The sequence below is a fragment of the Mesocricetus auratus genome, unplaced genomic scaffold, assembly GCF_017639785.1.
Source record: "Mesocricetus auratus isolate SY011 unplaced genomic scaffold, BCM_Maur_2.0 Super-Scaffold_100037, whole genome shotgun sequence".
NCBI lineage: Eukaryota > Metazoa > Chordata > Mammalia > Rodentia > Cricetidae > Mesocricetus > Mesocricetus auratus.
The window spans coordinates 7,765,657-7,778,465 of NW_024429215.1; the positions used below are offsets into that span (position 1 = coordinate 7,765,657).

The window sequence follows — 12,809 nt, forward strand, 5'->3', positions numbered from 1 at the left end:
AAATGTTTTGACCTCTAACTTTAAGTATAAGGACAGGTTACTTGGGAAAAGAGTTTTTTGTTTATTTTTCCACAGAAAATAGAAAGCTGTGGATTATTTCCAAGCTTCTGTGGTTTGATGAACCAAGATCCCCGGAAGCAATGGCCCAAGTGATTCAACATCTAAAACACCTAAGATGGTGGAGCTTTACAGACCATGAAAATAAGGATTTATACAGGTTTCTGAATTTTGGCATGATCCCCATGGTATGAACAGTGCCCCCTTCCAGCACAAAGCAGTTTGGAATGAGCGACATCCAAATCCCCATATTGCTTATAAATCTTTCTTTTCATTTGAATGGGGTTGTTTATAATTGGTTAATGATCACAACCAATCTCTTTTAAAGGAAAAAGGGGGTTATGGTATGGAAATGAGTACTTTGTATTGGTATGTTTTTTCATTTATTGATACAAATTCAAGGTCAATTTTGTGATGTGTATATTTCAACTCTTGATTAAGTATTATGTTTATACTAATCTTTTCAAACATAATGCATAATTAAATACAGATTATAGATAGTTATTTATAATAGTCAGAACTTATAGTTAGGTAAGTTAGGTTTTCTAGATATACAGAAATATATTTGAGGTAGATAGTCTTCAAACCTTTCAAAGACCTTCAGAAAATGGCATTTAAAATGGTTAAGGGTTTTTCTTGACAATGAGAAATGTCTGCTCCTGGTATCACCAATTACATCTGAGAGGAAGATGGGCATCAAAGAGACTCGTTATGGAGTTTGCTTTCAACATGGCAAGTGTCAGGGACCTCCAGCCATCAGTCAGCTAGGCTGTATCACATACTCATAGAGAAGACATGACACTAAGACCACCCTGCCACCCCTTCTGACATAAAGCCTGGGGTTTAACAGTCAGTTAAAGATTAGCTTAATTGGAAAAACTACAAGGTCCTCAGTAGACAGGCCTGAGCAGTAGTAAATTGTAATAGATAGAATCGGATCCTGCTGTCAGGTTAACAAGCAACATAGGAATTCCTACCCCTGACCCCTTGTCCTGTAGATTTGGTAGCCAGGCAACGCAGCAGACCACCTCTCCCACTGACCTCTTTCCCCTGCAACAGCAAGCACACCTTCCCCCTTCCCCTCCTCACTTCTCCTATATAAATCCCTTTGTGATGAAATAAAGATGTCGCCTTGATCAGAATCCTGTCTTGGCGTCCATTCCTGTATCCCCTGTCCTCCATCATTCTCCTAGGTGTCCACCAGACCGACGTTGAATGTCCTGCAGGTCGGGACATATTTGGTGCCCAGCGTGGACTGAAGTCGGGTAGCCAGGAGGAAGACACCGCTCACGGAGTGAAGGGCCCTTCCAGATCATCCCCCAGAGGATGGCACAGTCTTCATTTCGGTGACCCGCCGAAAAGAGCGAGACAGGCGAGGTGGTGAGCAACAGCGCAGATCTTACAGCCAATGTAAGTGATAGGACAGGCATTCTCTTAAAAGTCTCTCTTTCTTTCCGGGCTCAAAGAAGCCCTCAGGGTACAAGGAATTGGGGTGAAAAAGAAGGATCTTATACAATTCGTAGGAGTAACATAGGTTAAAATAAAGGTTTAAGGAGGTTATAACTTATATTAGAATATGGGAGATGTTTGTCCCTGAAGGGGATGATAAATATAGACAAAAAAAAGAGAGGTGGTGACTGCCTTCAAGATTATTAAGGGAATGTATAAGAAGGAAATTGTTGGTCAGATAATTGTGTATTTACTTGTGTGTGTTTTGATAGCCAGGAGAGCTAAAATGAAGCAAAATTTCAGAGGATTTTGGAGTTTAAAAGTTTTAAAAGGCTCCTTCCCCTTTCACAGAAGCCACTGCTGCAGCTGTGTCACAGGTGCTGTGCTAGGGCTTGGGGAAGGGAAAGTGCTACTGAAAGACCCCGAATTTATAGAAATAAAATATAAGCTTAAACAGGGAGGGCACCCCACTAGAGAACTTGGGAAGTGAACAAAGAACCCCATCCCAGGAACCGGCCATACCACAGAATGGAATGTATGGTTTAGCAACCTTAATTGCAGAAGGGCTGTAAATCCACAAAAGGCCAATTGTGGGCTGCAGATCATCTGTGAAAAACTGACCAGGGCGTCAAAGATGGGCAAACAAGACTAGTGGGAAACAAGGAGATAACACTGTTTACTTAGGGAGAGATAATTAACTCGTGCCAAGATTTGAGGAATTTACAACATGAAGGTCAGGAAGACATCTACTTCCCCGGGACAGGAGTCACGTACCCCCCTTCCCCCGTCACGAGATAGGGACCCCTCCCAAAAGCTTGTGGTTTTTATCTTTAAAAGCTGATTGTAACTGAACCTTGGGGCCAATCGGTCTAAAAGCTGACCGAGAGGCCCATCTGCAGATGCCTAATTAAAGCCTCTTGCGTGTTGCATCAATTGGTACGTGGACTCTTGATTCTTGGGGTGACAAATCCAGCTTTGGGACCCCTCCTCAATTCGGGGTACCCCAACACTACCTGCAGGAAATATCTGCTCCTGAACCAGTTAGCAGTATGATAAGAGACCTCGGTGCCTACTGAGGAGCAGCTAGATCAGAAAACAAACAAAAAAAAACCATACAGGACAGAGAGATTAGGAACTAGAAATACAGAGAGGCAGAAACCTAGTGGTAAAATTCAGCAAAAACTAAGAGGCTTGAAAGATTTAGCAAAATCACTCTCACAGGAGATAAGAACTTTTTAAGTTTCCTCAGATCAGAGAAGTGTTCCTTTGTCTAAGGCAGCCTAGGGGCAAGCAGCCCTCAAGTCATGGCAGCCACAACAGGTCAGATGCCTCCAGTTCAGGTTAGTGTTAGAGAAGAGACAAACAATACAAATAAACAAAAAGAGCCCAAAACCTTCTTGCTTGTTATAAGGAGCTCCATGAGGAAGGACAAATACAAAGACATAGATCAGCAGTTAACTCTTGAGATAGCAGTGTATAAACAGATTGGCCCAGCAGCAGAGAGAACTTGGAACAAGCTTCCAGCCGCCAGGACACAGGCTAAGTCAAGGCTTCAGAAAAGAAAGAGCAGGCATGGACCTAAGGAGTTGTTTCAAATTTTTGTATCTAGGATAATGCAGGCTTCATCCAAAATAAGGTGAGATACAGGTGTTAAATCTTTGATTGAGACAACTAGCTTGTAAAATGCTAATACAAAATGTCAGGCAATGCTAAGACCTTATAGAAAGGAAAGTGACACAAATGAGTCTGTTAAAGATTTGTCCAGATAGTGGGCCTTATAGAGAAAGAAAGACAACATAGATAAATTCAGATTTGTTCAGATATTGGATGCTCATAAAACAAAAATTGGCTATAGCTGCTGGGTTCCAAGAGACTTCAATTAAGGATGTTTCATTTCAACTAACTAATCATAACCTAGGCAATAGGAGAGATGAGAGATATGTGTGCACTTTGTGTGTGTAAGGTGTGGCCACACCAGTATGTTTGGAATGTGAGTGTAAATGTGTGAATGTTGACACAAACAACTGTTCGAATTGCCTTGGATATGATTGGAAGGATACTTAAATCACTTCAGACATAGCTAAAAATCTACATAAATTGCTTTAGATAGAGACAAAAGGAGCATCCATCCAGTCAGTTAATGCCTTAACAGGAAAGATGAAAGATTTAAGCCTTCAGAGCCAGTCAATAGAAAATAGCAGAAGCCTAGGAGCCAAGAGAATCTGCATGGATGATTCTATGGAGTTTAACAAAGGAGAGGATACAGAGATCCTCCTAAATTTTTATGGTTAAAAAAGAAAACCTAGAAGTTAGAAGATAATATATGATTTGAAAAATTTTTTCAGGGAACTAGACTTGGTCAGGCCCCACCCCCAAAGGTGTCTGTGTAGATACAAATTAGCCCTTGTCAGCTAAGATGCAAATGAGGCCTTGTCAGCTAGTGAGGGCTCTACCTGTTAGACTGAAAAAGACTACTTACATACTAAGTAATTTTCAAAAGATATTTGGGACATATGTTATATTCTAACAGAAATTAAACCTCAATTTGGACAATTAAAAAAGGATAGTTTACAATCTTTTGAGCAATTTTCAGAAATTGTTGGGAAATATTCAATGGTTATGTCCTTTTTTAAAGTGTTCTACTGGTGACTTAAAACCCTTAAATGAGATTCTAAAAGAAAATAGTGATCCCAGTTCGCCTGGACGGTTGACGAAAGAAGGTAACAAGGTTTAGTGTTAGAAAGTATAGTCTGGCATCAGCAGATGTTATATTAACAATACAAAACCATGGGAAGCTTAGGCTGTTTCCCCAGCCAAAGTGTTAAATCCTTATTTAAGCAGTAGCCTGTATGGTGCTGAAATAGCATATGGAATCTGGGAGATATTTTGACAGACAACAAAGTATAATAATATGCCAGGTTTATGGATTGCCAGAGACTAACTCAAGGAGTTGACACTTCTGATGCAAAGGAAAAAGGTTTCTTTAATTCAGGCTGGTCAGATTGGATTTCTTTCCATGACGGAGGAGATGAGATGCCCACCAGGAAAAAATAATGGGGGTGTTTAAAAAAGGGGCACAAGTTTCAGTTTCCATGGTTACTCAAGGTCATACAAGATCTGGAGTAAAATAGTAACTATATGTTTTGGGGTAGATGTATCTGAGTAAAATAAGATAAGGTTTACAGAGTTATTGAGATTACCAGGGTCTGTCAGTTTGTCGCTGGGCCAGAGAATCTTTACAACTGGCAGAGAACCTTTATGACCTACAATTACAAAGGAATGTTAACAAGAGTGGTGGGCAGCTGCCTCCCCTTCTCTGAGAGCAGGGGCTCAGGCACCCCTGATTTAAGGAGTTAAGTCTTCCTTTATCATTAAGAAGTTGCCTCTCTCTGTATAGATTTAGGGCTCAAGTTTTTAAACTTTTAATTTTATTTTTTGAACCATCAATACATGTTATGTATACCAAGCAACAAGCTGATTGTTTCAGAACAGTGATTTGTGGACAACTGCTTTGCTCAGTTTTCAGGGAGAATTGATAATCAGTTTACAGCTCATAGGCTGTTACAGTTTGAGCTAATATATCCTTTTATGTTCTCCAAAATAGTAAAACATAGTCCTGTAAAAAATGTTGTGCTATGCCGGGCAGTGGTGGCGCACGCCTTTAATCCTAGCACTCGGGAGGCAGAGGCAGGCGGATCTCTGTGAGTTCGAGGCCAGGCTGGACCGATAGCCTCCGAAACAATACAGAGAAACCCTGTCTCGTAAAAAACAAAAAAAAATGTTGTGCTAGTTTTTACTAATAGTTAATCTAATGGAAGAACAAATTATGGTATGGATGGTAAGAAATATGTGGAGCAAACATCTCTGTCTTCAGCTCAGATAGTCGAGTTATGAGCTGTTACAAAGGTTTTTCAACTTCTAGTAAATAATTCACTTAATTGTATAGTGACAATCATTATGTTTTTAAAGCTCCTCAAATAATAAAGATGGTTCAGTACATTAAAACTAACAATGATCAGGTTAAAATATTATTTAAACAAATTCAAAATGCAATTGCCATATTTTGTGGGTAATGTAAGAGCTCATTCAAACCTTCCCAGCCCATTGGCTAAGGGAAATGAGTCAACAAACAAATTAACAAAGTTGGTCGCTTTGACTCTGGTGGAGAGAGCTCCTCGGTCTCATTAATTTTCATCATCAAAATAACAAATGTCTATGAAAACAATTTGGTTTAACCAAAGAGACTGCTTATCAAAATTGTCAAACAATCAGATGTGCCCACAATATTTTTCTGTAACTAATATAAGAGTGAACCCTAGAGGCCTACTTCCTAATCATTTATGGCAATAAATTTATACATTTATGTTACAGAATTTGACAAGTTATAATATGTACACATGGTATTCGTTTTTTTTGATAGCCACCACACAAACTGAAAAAAGTTACCAAGCATATGATAAGTCACTGTTTAAAATGTTTTGTTTACATGGGAGTTCCAAATGTAATAAAGAACACACAATAGGTCTGGATATTCTAATAAGGCATTCAGCTATTTTGTACTCAATAAAAAATTAATCAACAGGTATTCCTTACAATCCTCAAGGAATTGTAGAGCATGCTCATACCTCCTTAAAAATACAACTTCTATAAACTAAAAAGGGGGGAGTAATAGCAATGTCACTACTTCCCACCCGGTAAGTTTTGACATGTGAAAATGAAATGGCTTCTTCCATGTTGCCTACAAATTGGACAGGGTTATGTGTACTAGCCACTCTTCTTCCAGATGTGGAGTTTATTCCAGCAAGTGAGCCCATGGATTATCTTATTCCTAGATATTTGAAAGCCATCTAATTCATCCCGCTAGTGGGATTTGGAGTATCGGGCCTTAGCCAGTGGCTCCGCAGGCATGGGAATAGCAATTCAGACATACTCCACAATGAACCTTAGTCACATGCTGCCTACAAAAATGACTATAAAATCACCTTTGTCTCCACATGATGTACTAAATCATGCACTCTTCATTTTAAACTTTTAAAATATGGATGCCAGTAAAACAGTCTGCAACAGACAGATTCTGACATTATGGAACTCAAGTGACTTTGCTCTGGTCAGATAAAACATCCATACACTAGACAGTGGAAAAGACCCAATTTGGGGTGGAGGGAATGTTTGTGTTTTCTTACAGGAAAAGAAAAAAGCTTTGTGGCTGCCAAAAACTTGGTGGGATGCTTGGAGTGAAGAAAAAAACTGGACCTGAAACCATGGAAAGCTGTCCAAACCAGCTCCAGTGAAACATGCTGAACCAGTGTTCCTGACTGCACAGCCCCCTCCCCTGCCCAGTTTCCAAATTTCCTCAACCCATCCTCACCTCTGCAACCTCACTCTCTTCTAGTATAGGAACTCCTCCTCTTATCTGATCCCTGAGAATGGTAGGCCTGTCAAGGATGGCCTCACTACCTGCTAAATTCTGCCCCTATGTTTTACATTTTAGTTAGATTAGTTCCCCGCCTTCACTATTATTCTAAGCAAGATGTGCTTTTGGGGCTGGGAGCCACAGGCGCAGGCACTAGGATTTCATTCCTTGTGCTCTCAAACAAGGAGGAATCTGTGCAGCCCTTAAAGAAGAATGCTGTTTCTATGTTAACAAAACAGGGAGTCAAAGATAGCATGAAGAAAAACAGAGGGTATAGAGAAAAGAAAGAGAGAGGGAGCAACAGAAGAGTTGGTATAATAATTGGTTTTCTACTTCTCCCTGACTTTTTACCTTATTGCCCAATATTTTGGGCCCCCTTTTAGGCTTTATATTGCTTATTTCTTTTGGCCCATGGGCCCTTAGGCGTCTGACAGACTTTATTAAGCAGCAAATAGATAATCATGTCACAAGGCCTATCCAGATCCACTATCAGAGGCTGGCCATGAAGGAGAGTGGTCCTTATCAGAAAGCTGAGGATAGTGATGGCAAGGAGGAAGGCGAACTTCGCCTAATGTTCCCAGTCTCCACATAGCAGAAGGAGACAAACTCCTCCAGGGCACATAATCAGCTCATGACCCCCCCTTGCAGCCCCAGCCGGGGTCTTTGGAAGGCCCCTTTACCAACAAAATAAATAACCACCACTATTGATGGCTGACCACAGACGGGCTCCCCTCTGATGCTTCCCCCCCCCCCCAAGACAGGAGCTTTGAAGGCTGGCAAAGTAATCCGATGACAGGTAAGGGGTGAAGCCTCTCAGATCGATCCAAAGACAGGCTCCATCATCACTGTGGTTCTCAGGTAACTCATACTCAGGCTGCACCTAAATTTCTGTTCAACCAGAAAGGGGGAGAAGTCAGGGACCTCCAGCCATCAAGGAGCTAGGCTATATCATGTACTCATAGAGAAGACATGACACTAAGACCACCCTGCCACCCCTTCTGACATAAAGCAAATTCTAAGTAACAAGCCTGGGGTTTACCAGTCAGTTAAAGATTAGCTTAATTGGAAAAACTACAAGGTCCTCAGAAGATAGGCCTGAGCAGTAGTAAATTGTAATAGATAGAATCGGATCCTGCTGTCAGGTTAACAAGCAACATAGGAATTCCTATCCCTGACCCCTTGTCCTGTAGATTAGGTAGCCAGGCAACGCAGCAGACCACCTCTCCCACTGACCTCTTTCCCCTGCAACAGCAAGCACACCTTCCCCCTTCCCCTCCTCACTTCTCCTATATAAATCCCTTTGTGACGAAATAAAGTTGTCGCCTTGATCAGAATCCTGTCTTGGCGTCCATTCCTGTATCCCCTGTCCTCCATCTTTCTCCTCGGTGTCCACCAGACCCACGTTGAATGTCCTGCGGGTCGGGACAGGCAAGATTAGCCATTTGGGCAAAAAACTGTTCTTGCCTAGACTTCTTGACTGTTGCTGTATAAACGGGACATGCAGGACCCACAGGAAAGTGACTGCTGAACTCAAATTAGTCCTTCAGGGTGTCTGCTTCATGGAAGAGTCTACGAGACTTTCTGCAGGACACAGAGAAATGACTGACAGACTGCCAATGCAGATGGACAGTTTAAAATTTCCTGCTTTACAGAGAAGTCTTCCAGACACACTGAGGCCTATGGGCTGAAAATGGATGCCCCAACATTACAGAGGAACTTCAGGTCACTATTCAGGCAGTAAGATGCCTCTGTCAATCCTAGTGTTTATGTACTATCCTTCTGTGGTCTTTGATGGAGGATGGACTTAAAGGCAGATAGTTACAGTTATAGTTTTCCTTAGTTATGATAAAAGATAAGCTACATATAGGACTTTGTACCCACAAGGATAGGATAGATGATATTTTCTCTAATCTTGCTAAATGGTGATAGACAAAATATTGTAACTGTGTCCTTACTTGATAACTGATCTGTTATATATAATTTGACTATGTTAAAGTTAAGACCTTTCTTTTTGTTTAGACAGAAAAGGGGAGATGATGGAGGAAGTCCTGTGTATATGTCAATAAAGCACTGTTGGCCAATGGGGAAGCAAGATAGGTGGGACTAGGAGTCGAGGAGGACTCTGGGTAGGAGAAACACAGAGAATCAACATGTAACCGCCATAGGGATAAGAAGCCCGGAAACTGCTCCAGTACAAGAAATACTTAGATTAATAATTATGGGATAAATACTTAAGTCAGAGCTAGCCAGTAAGAAACAAGCAAGGCCAACAGCTTCATAATTAATATGGCCTCCTGTGTGTTTATTTGGGACTGATATGGCTCTGGAAGCGGCTAGCAAGGAAAAGCCTTCTCTCTACAGGTTGCAGTTTTCCTTCCAGAACATTCTGTAGGGCTGGGTTAGTGGATATGTATTGTTTAAATCTGGTTTCTGTCATGGAATATCTTGTCTTCTCCATCTATAGTGACTGAATGCTTTGCTGAGTATATTAGTTTGGGCTGGCATCCGTGGTCTCTTAATGTTCTGGCTTTCATTGTTTCCATGGAGAAGTCAGGTGTACTTCTGATAGGTTTGCCTTTATATGTTACTTGGCATTTTTCCTTAGCTGCTCTTAATATTCTTTCTTTATTATGCCTTGGGCCCGACGTCTGCCTGCCCACTCTGGGATCTCCTGGCCTGGGGACTGCAGGCAGGTTGACTCGCCCATGGCAAGTAGATCACTGTTTATCCCTGGCATACGAATAGACATTGGGAGTCCATACCACATGGAGGAGTGCTCTCTCAGCCTGGACACATGGGGGAGGGTAGAGTCCCTGCATGGTATGATATAACAGACATTGAAGATCCCTCACAGAGTACCTACCCTCCCTGGGGATCAGAGTGGGGATTGAGGGAGTTGGTGTGGGACAGGGGAGGAGGAGAGGGAGACGGGGCTGGAATTGACATGTGAAGCAAGCATGTTTCTAACTGAAATAAAAAAAAATTTTTTAAAGTGCCACATAGACAAGGTGAGAAGAGACAGAAGGAAAAAGAAAACAAATTTGACACCAAGAGTGTGTCTTCAGGAGGAAGCATGTGTGTGCAGATTCCCCCTCCTCAGAGCCATTTGATTCAATATCCATCAGAGACAGATATCAAGTGGGCATTTGATGGACAATCTCCACCCCAAAGATGGCTGCAATAGCAAGAACTAATCATTGAGTAAGTGTGCCAGTGGCTGCCAATAAAAATCCCATCTCAAGATTTGCTAAAGGTGCCTCAAACTCCTCCCAGACAAAGACAGTTTCCCTAGGATAAAACAGGAAAGACTCACCACTCTGTGCCCAGATCTTCTGCTCCATTAAAACCACTGAAAATAGAGCAAAAGACCTGATAAGAAAAGTCTGTCCTGTTATACACTGATCCCAACACCAGAGCCCAGAACAAAAGATAACAGATGCACAGGTTGCGGCCAGGGAAGACTCCTCTGCAGCCACTTGCTATATCTTCATAGAAGAAGAGTTCTGTGAGAGGAGCCTCGGTAGCAAAATCTGGAATTCTGTATTCCTTACCCCCTGGATAAAAAATAATGACCCCTGTCTCACTTACCAAGTCCAAGAAGAGTAGCTACAAGGCCCATGGCAGTGCCTCATGCCAGATCACACAAACAGCACACAGGACGGGTGGCACAGACCACACAGTGGGGCACACCCAAGAGAATGAGCAGGCTGAGGGAGGGGATGGTGACATCCAACACAAAAGAGGAAGAGGATGTGTTCTCACACAAGGTCTGTCTGTGACTTCACTCTACCACACAGCTCTAGGATGGGCAACAGTTCCTCTGTGCACCTACAATTCTGCCTTTAAATTCTCAACAATGCCATCTAAAGTGGAAGGGGTGATGCAGAAATATTAAACTACAAAAATAGTGATGTCCTATGATATTTTATTGGAAGAGAAATCATTTACGTGAAAAGCCAAGAAAGCCGAGAGCCAAGTGTCCACACGCTGCTCTCCACGTTGAAACCAAAGCCCAAAGAGAGACTTTCCTTTCCCTAGCTCCATTTATCCCCTGTACATTCTAGGTACCTGTGAACACACACACACCAGAGTGGTTGTAGCTACAGATATGTAAAATCTCTCCCTACATAGGGGGATGCTGTTCCCTGGCATCCCCATATCTGATGTAGGAGAGTTATGACCAATATTTCAGTGAGATGCAGTAGGATGCATCCAGACACTACGAGGCACAAATTCATAATCTGCTGGAACAGTCAGACTCTTTTGATGGGACACAGGCAGACACCAAATCTGAAAACATAGATTTGGGGGGGGGTGGCCAGTGAAGATGCTGAGGACCAGTGCTTCTATAGTATGTGGATGTTCCCAGTAAATTCCCATGACCAAATAACTATGTAGCCAAGTCCCTACATCTCACTGACAAAACAAAACAAAACATAAAATAAAAATAGTGGAACTAAACATTTGAGAACAAGAAATACACATACCTAAGAAATGTTTTCAGAAGCAAGTGTATAATAAGATATCAGTGGGGGGAGGAAGAAAATAAGCTAGAGGTACATGGAAGGCGCTGGCAAAGGGATGAGTCAAAAGTCTAGTGCCACCAATGAAATAAAGAATCCCAATAAAACACATCTGGTGATCAAAAGAAAGAAGGCAAGTGCTGTTCTTGATAAGGAAACACACTGAAGCATGGAATTCGCTCACAGGGCCCGTGGTAGAGGAGCATAGTGAGCATACAAGACCAAGTAGGCAGCTCCTTACACACGATGGGTAGAGATGCAGGACATGCAGCTGAGTTTGAGAATCTGACTGGGGGAAAGACACTGAAGAAAGACTCAAAGGAAGTAAGCAAAGTTGGGGTCAGGTGGACAGTACACACTCTGTTGGAGATGAACAAGCAAACTGGAAACTCATTGACTTGCTACTGTTATATATAGCAGGAATGAGAGGGGAGGGTTAGTTCCTGGCATAGGTGGTCTCTGGAGGAGAACAGCCTAAAGCTTCAGTCATGGAAGAGGACATTGCATATGAAACTTACTACACTCACTACCAACATCTACACAAGGACCAGGGGAAACCTTTGACATTCCCATGTGTGCAGGGTGTTAGCACTGGTGACAATTCTGTGTTGATGTCAACAATGCAATACACTCACATTCCAAAGTAGGATGTCCCCAGGGTGGCAAGGAAGACTGCAGAGGAAAGCAATCCTGTGCAGAGAAATAAGAAATGAAGAATTGACACTGCACAGAGATGTCCTACAGGATATAGAAGACAGAAACAGGGATCTGCTGCTAGGGGGAATCTCTCCTACAAAAACCGCACAAGGAATTCTGTAATTCCAGTCACATCGCAGGTATTGTACCACATATACAGACACTCAGTACTCAGTAGAGAAATCACATCTCCTTTTAGACTCTTGATTGCCAACATTTTGTTGAGGTGTAGAAGGGAGCAGCTAGGTTCTCATCTTAGGGCTCTCTCAAGGCCCCATGGGCTCTCTTCTGCTCTTCCAAGCATCCAGCAATAGAACTCCAAGGGTTAACACAATGAAGATAGCCATAATGTGCCGGACGTGATTGTCTAAAATGTAATTTGAAGTAGAAGACACTGTAGAGGAAAAGAAAAGGAAAATTTCAAGATTTTATCTCAACAAACATCAACTTTATTTTGAACTTCTATCTCTAAAAGGACCACATGTGGTGATATATTATTAATGATTTATTAAAGCTTACCTGAATGTTCAGAAAGCAAAACCAGCCTCAAGCTACCCAGACAAGGTGGTGGTGGTAAACACCTTTAATTCTACCACTTGGGAGGCAGAGATAGACAGATTTCTTTCACTTCAAGGCCACACTGAGGTACATGAGCTATATCCAGTCCTAAA

The 12,809-nt window shown here is 42.0% G+C and overlaps 1 protein-coding gene across 4 annotated transcripts in view; it reads right to left on the reverse strand.

The window, feature by feature from the left end:
• LOC110339749 (leukocyte immunoglobulin-like receptor subfamily A member 6) overlaps positions 1-12,809 on the reverse strand; it is a 32,410-nt gene that overhangs the window by 12,306 nt on the left and 7,295 nt on the right. For 2 of the 4 annotated variants that reach the window (XM_040734047.1, XM_040734046.1), the window contains exons 2-3: positions 10,508-12,532; positions 10,233-10,268 (exon numbers count right to left, since the gene is read on the reverse strand). In XM_040734047.1, coding sequence (XP_040589981.1) covers positions 10,233-10,268; positions 10,508-10,538 — 67 coding nt within the window. In that variant the 5' untranslated portion in view covers positions 10,539-12,532. Of the gene's footprint in view, positions 1-10,232; positions 10,269-10,507; positions 12,533-12,809 lie in introns of those variants that run through there. The other 2 variants (XM_040734044.1, XM_040734045.1) reach the window with 2 other exon arrangements.